The following is a 6,963-nucleotide window of genomic DNA, read 5'->3' as shown; positions in this document are numbered from 1 at the left end:
TGATATGTGCAAAGGATACACATATTTATACAAATCCCAAGTATGAAACACAATGTTTTATAGGTTTGGCATTTGTTTGGTGTTCATGGTGACACAGGTGTCACAATAAATCTCGGGCCAATTGGTTGAAACACGGGGACGATAATAGTGCTTATTTCCACAGGGCTATTGCAGTTAATTTAGCTCGGAACAGAATTAAGGGTTTGTATTTTCATAATAGGTTTATTACAGAGCCTTCAGAGCTAAAAGATGAGACAAGACAATGGTTTAAAAAATTGTTTTCGAAACCTATTAGACGTCAACCAGAATTTCTCAACTTCAAGCTGCCCAGTATCTCGGCTCATAGCGGCACCTTTCTCTGTGAGAGATTTACAGAGAATGAAATTCTGATGGCAATTAAGATCTGTGACGGGGAAAAAGCCCCGGGCGCTGACAGGTTTTCGCTGAAATTCTTCAAGACGTTTTGGGAAAAGCTGAAACCTTTTTCTTTGGGGTTCATGAACGATTTTTATCAGTCTGGCACTTTAAATTTTGGGTGCAATTCTTCTCTTATTGCTCTCATTCCTAAATCTAAAGATCCGCAAGACCTCTCTAATTTTCGGCCTATTTCGCTCGTGGGTTCTCTGTACAAGATCCTAGCCAAGGTCCTGGCTAATGAGTCAAGGTTGTTATCAATGAGGTTTCGCCTCCGGTTCAATCGGTCTTCGTTGGGGGGAGCAATATTTTGGACAGCCCTCTTATTGTCGGTGAGATGGTTTCTTGGGCCAAGAAATCTAAAACCAAGCTGGCAGTTTTCAAAGTAGATTTCGAAAAAGCATACGACTCTTTGAATTGGAAATTTCTACTTCGCATAATGGATAATATGTCCTTCCCGAAGAAGTGGGTTTCTTGGATCAAGGGATGTCTTATTTCCGGGAGGGGCTCGGTTTTAATCAATGGATCACCAACCAAAGAGTTTAACTTTAAAAGAGGTCTTAGGCAAGGTGATCCCCTCTCCCCTTTTTTGTTTATTATAGAAATGGAAATAGTTAGTATGATTATGAAAAGGGCGTGCAATTTGGGATTATTTCATGGCTGCCAACTTCCCAATAACGGCCCCTATATTTCCCATCTTTGTTACGCGGATGACATTATTTTCATCAATGATTGGTCGGAACAAAACATCCTCGCTTTAAATCGTATCCTGAGGTGGCTAAATCTGATTTCCGGGCTCAAAATTAACCGCCTCAAGAGCAAATTATATGGGGTAGGAGTCAGTGACAGTGAGGTGGTTCAGATGGCGAGTTTGATCAAGTGTGAGGTTGGTTCGTTCCCTTTCCTCTATTTAGGAATCCCCATCGGTGCCAACATGAAAAGGGCGACTTTTTGGAAGCCGATCCTTGATAAGTTCACTCTTAAATTGTGCAAATGGAAAGCTAAGTATCTCTCCTTTGTCGGGCGTTTGACGCTAGCGAAGTCGGTCCTCGGTAGCCTTCCGACATACTACTTGTCCTTGTTCGCCGCCCCTAAATGCATCATTAACAAGCTTGAGAAGATAAGGAAGGAGTTCGTTTGGGGAAAGTCCATTTCGGGTCACAAACTAAGGTGGTTACGATGGAAATTCTTGTTGAAATCTAAAAAGAAAGGAGGTATGGGTCTAGGAGGAGTTCACGGTTTCAATCAAGCGATGTTATCCAAGTGGTGGTGGCGTTTCAAAGAGAGTCCTCATCAGTTGTGGGCTGAAGTGGTGGCAGCCATCCATAGTGGCTATGCGGCGGTTTCCGTCCCTCCTTTTACCCCGCTGAAAAAAACAATTACTGGAGTCTGGAAGGATATCACCTCGGTGGAATCGGCTTTGGCAAAAGTTGGGATACACTTAAAAGAGAAGCTGATTAAGGAGGGAAAGTTTGGAAATGGCAAAACGACCCGTCCGGGTCTTTCACCGTCAAACAGGTGCGACAGGAGATCGAACACGTCTCGCTTGCGGATGAACCAATCGACGAAGTTTATTGTTGGAACAATTGGGCTCTTCCAAAAGCCAATTACTTGCTATGGAGGGCTTTAATCGGAAAGATCGTGGCTAAAGCGGCTTTGGTTCACAGGGGTATTAACCTTAGAGATACATTATGTCCTCGGTGCGGGTTATCGGACGAAGATACTAACCACATTTTCTTCGGCTGCCTGTGGTCTCAATGTGTCTGGTGGAACATTCTGTCATGGGTTCGGATAATTTTCCCGATGAATATAACCGGCCTTAAGGACCTCTTTGATTTCCTAAAGCAACGACCAGGTGGAGATAGATGGAAAAAGATTGTTTACTTGATTGCAATCGGCACTGTTTGGAGATTATGGAATGCATGAAATATCATGGCGTTCGAAGGCAAATTCACCCCGGTCTCAGTGATCACGGATCAAATCAAAGAAGACACGTTTCTTTGGCTAAGCAATAGATCGAAGTTTAGATCAAAGTTAAAGCCAATGCAATGGGAGAAGTGGAGATCTTTTGATATATTAGATTTGATGTAATCTGTTTCCCGTTTTCGTTTTTGCTTTCGTTTCCGTTGTTGGTTTTCATTTGTTGTTTCAGCCGCTTGCTGGCTCTTTATATTTATATATAAAGTGAGTTTGCTGTTCAAAAAAAAAAAAAAAAAAAAGATCCCCATTAGGCCATGATCAATGATTCCCCTAGTGGTAGTACTCAGACCAGACGGTATGGGGGCCGGCTGAGGCCCAGCTTGGCCTGGCGCCGGTCCCCCACACCGCCCCCCATAGGGTCGGCCCGTCACATTCGGCTCCCACCAGCCGGTCTTGCCGTGCCTCCCTTCTCTCATATATACCTATACATACATACATACATATATATACAAAAAGGGGTTCATCCCCAACCTCCCTAGGTCCATCCCCTTCAAGCCCCTCCTACGTAGCGGTGACGTGACGGCCCATCCCCTTGGAGATGAGGCTCTCCATACCCTCCAGCCTCAGAGATCTTACGTACCTAGTTCTTGTGGGGATGCATGTTTCTAATAAATGGTCATTATCTCCTATCACCTAACAAATTATTGGATTCTGTACAACATAGAATGTTTGTAGGTGATTGGCTTAGAAAAAAATGAGGGAAATGCAGGTGGAGTACTCACGACTACATTGTCGCATATCTCATGGTCCAACGCGTCGAGTAAGGTAGCACACCTTACTATGTCAGCAGTTTAACATCCCTATGCACGAGTATTAGTTAAATCTCTCATGCCCCACCCTATCTCCATCTAGCTGGATATGTTGATATTGTTTGATGAAACTTTATTTATTATTAAAAAAATTGTTTTACAAAATATTGTTACTTTTTTTATAAATATATGAGATTCACAAGAAATGATAAATACAGGTATTTTTAATTTAACTATTAACAACAGACGTTGGTAAAACAATTGTTGGTGCATGTTGGTTGCAAGAGGCATCAACGATCAATTGATAGATATTTGTGACTCAATAACAATCCAGGGGATCCTTACTCATAACATAATATGATCAATAAAAAAATGTGTAAGATTATTGTACAAATGGTCTTAACATAGTAAACATGAAAAGTAAGGAAATATATAGATATATTTTTATTTGAATTTTTTTTTTCACATTTAGTTAAGCAAGTATTATAGTCCTAATATCTGGAAAAAAAAATAAGGCATGTATATCGTGTATTTACATTAGTATTGTACTTATGTAATCACTCTAGATCGAGTTAAATATTGCACATAATTACTTTACTAGAGTAAACAAAAAAAAAAAAAAGAATTCACATTTTCAACTAAACATCCTACTTAAGAAGATAGAAAAAAATTAAAAAAGAGAAAATAAAATTTATTTATTTTTGATATTTACTATATTAAGACTTATTTGTATTTAATCTTTACCCTAACAAATATCAAACATAAAACCACCATCACGAATAAAGACGGGACTAATTCTACAATTTGAATTACTTTTTGTTTTTAATTTAAGATCATTGCCTTGAAACATCTTTAACCTCCTCCCCCTAAACAAAATATAAAAAAAAAAAAGACTTATTTCGATTTAATCTTTACCCTAACAAATATCAAACATAAAACCACCATCACGAATAATGACAGGACTAATTCTACAAGTTGAATTACTTTTTTTGTTAATTCAAGATCATTGCCTTGAAACATGTTTAAACACCCCCCCCCCCCCCCAAAAAAAAAAAAAAAAAAAAAAAACCGTTTGTCTTAAAACTCTAGATTTAATGTGTTTAATAAAAATGCTCGATATATTATTAATGGAGTATCAAAATCACACTAATAATGCCAAAACGTTTAACCAAAATGTGAGTTAAATGATTGTACCTATTTTTTATTAATGGCTAAATTAATTTCACCTAAATTACACCTTGCCCGAATTTGAACCTGTGTCTTCACCAAAGAAGCTTTTCCTAATACTACTCGGCTACAACCCAAATGATCACAATTATCCTACTTAAATCATTGAAGAGACGGTTCAACTTTAAACTTTTAAGACACAGACGATATATCATATAAATGGAAGCCTCATAACAATGACAAGATATATGCGCATTCATACTACATATCATCAATAACTTTTAACCCAAGTTTCAGTTCGATTCAAAGTATGTATCATATCATCAACATGCCCGTTCATCGACAAACGAAAATCACTATGTACATATTTGGCCAAAACATGTATGGTGTTTAATACTAAACACTTGTACAACTAATAATTGCTAATAAGGAATAGAATGAACTAATTATTTAAAATGAAAGATAGTAGTATACTTTTTTGTTTCTCGTTAACATACTAATAATTGTAATATATATAATATAGTTTGAAAGAAATCAAAAATTAATTGGTTCCAGGAATTTGACCAAGTCCTTGGTTGACAAAAGAAAGTAAACGTTGTTTCCTTGTTTTTCAAATACCCATAGGTTGACATCTAAATTACTTGGTTCCAGGAATTTGATCAAGTACTTTAAATAATTAAATTCTCCATCAAATGAAGTAGATAATTTGATAGCATTCACCCATCTATATATACTTACACTTCTAGTCGCAAGTTTCTTCATCCACATACAGGTTTATTTATATACACTCCATAGTTTCATACACACAACTTGCAAATGGAAAGCAAAACCATAGGGTTCTGTGCAGTTGTGGCGGTGCTAGGAATAATATCAGCCGCCACCGGTTTCACAGGGGAGTTCACTAGGGTTAAGGTAACAACCAACTATAGGACATTTTCATTAGAATTATAATTTGACACACTTTAAGATATAACAAAAATATGTTTGTTATGTGTATATATGCATGCAGGATTCTGATGTTTATATTGAGGATAATTCGTGTGTTTATCCAAGTAGTCCAGCCCTCGCTCTTGGAGTCATATCCGCCTTGTTCGCGATTATTACGCAAATTTATATAAGCGTGACATTTGGCTGTTGCAGATGTTGCGGAAACAACACTAATTCAACCCCAATTTCAAAACTCCTCTCTGTATTATCATGGTGCGTACTAGACATCAATCTTATTGTTAGGGTTGTAATAAACATACCCCATTCCTTTCTTTTCAGTTGTTATACCCTTTGTCAAATTACTAACATTTTGCTCTTTTCACACTAAAAGAAAAAAAAAATAATCTAATTGATTTGATGTTTTCGAGGTGAACCATAAAAATTTAAAAGAGGCTACGTTTAGCCAACTACTTATAATATCATCTTGTGCTAATAATTTATTTAAACTAATTTAGTGTTGGCGTGTTGCATATGTAGGGTAGCTACGGTTGTAGCTGTGATTCTATTGTTGGCAGCTGCTGGACTAAATAATAAAGAAGGTGGACAAGTTGATTCTTATGGTTATTTTACATGTTATGTTGTGAAGCCAGGAATATTTGCAGCAGGGGCACTTTTAGCTCTTTTAAGTGCAGTTTTTGGGATTGCTGCTTTTGTTACCGTTGCTCCATTAGCTACACAAACCACTACAAATCCTGCAGTTGCATACCCAATTGGTGCTAATATTGATCCAGAGAAAAATACATTTTCCTTTTCCTCCACAGCAATACCACCCTCAGCAATACCCTCCTCAACAACAATATTAACAAAATAATTAACTGGTCAATCCATGGATTAATCATTTCTATTACATTGTATTATATGAATTTGTATATTTGGGTTTCTTGAATTTTCAAATGTAATTAAGAGTTTTATTCACCTTCCTTCAATATTTTAGATCTATTATATGTTGTTGGTTATTTAAAGTTTTCTAAGCATGGATAAATCATCAAATACTGTGAAACAATGATTTAGTAACATCACTGACAAACTAAGATAGGACTTCAATTCACTTCACTAAGATAGTGATCATCCAGTAATGATCAATATATATAGATTTAAATACATCATTATAGAGGAAAAAAACAAGGCAAATTGGAAAATAATAATCCCATCTTTCTGAAATTGGCCGATAATAATCTCAAGTCAGTTATTAGCCAATAATAATCCGACCTCATCCAATTTTTTTGTAAAATAGTCCGCCGTTAAAATAGCTTAACGGAGTTAAGTGTTTTTCCGAACTACAAACCGATGTTTTAGGGCTTTTGATCAGAACGAGGATACGAGTCGGTTGATATAAAATTTACCTCGAAATACTGCCCCCAACCCACGAAAACGGTGCTTCATTTCGGGTGTTTAACTTCCAATTAACAAAATTGAAGCCATTTTGAACACATTTCGAGATAAGTTTTACATCAATCGACTCGTATCCTTGTTTTGATCAAAAGCCCTAAAACATCGGTTTGTAATTCGAAAAAACACTTAACTCCGTTACGCTTATTTTAACGGCAGACTATTTTACAAAAAAAAATTGGACGAGGTCGGATTATTATTGGCTGATAACTGACTTGGGATTATTATCGGCCAATTTCAGAAAGATAGATGGGATTATTATTTTCCAATTTGCCAA

General features: G+C 36.8%; 1 protein-coding gene across 1 annotated transcript; it reads left to right on the top strand.

The window, feature by feature from the left end:
- The first annotated feature begins 5,094 nt into the window (after positions 1 to 5,094).
- LOC110910444 (protein MODIFYING WALL LIGNIN-1) lies at positions 5,095 to 6,204 on the top strand. Its single transcript, XM_022155082.2, has 3 exons — positions 5,095 to 5,222; positions 5,320 to 5,510; positions 5,775 to 6,204. Exons 1-3 carry the CDS (start codon positions 5,127 to 5,129, stop codon positions 6,106 to 6,108), a joined length of 621 nt encoding a protein of 206 aa, XP_022010774.1. The 5' UTR covers positions 5,095 to 5,126; the 3' UTR covers positions 6,109 to 6,204.
- Positions 6,205 to 6,963: the final 759 nt, after the last annotated feature.

This window comes from Helianthus annuus, chromosome 7, assembly GCF_002127325.2.
Source record: "Helianthus annuus cultivar XRQ/B chromosome 7, HanXRQr2.0-SUNRISE, whole genome shotgun sequence".
Classification (NCBI taxonomy): Eukaryota; Viridiplantae; Streptophyta; class Magnoliopsida; order Asterales; family Asteraceae; genus Helianthus; species Helianthus annuus.
This window is presented reverse-complemented; position numbering and strand designations above follow the sequence as displayed.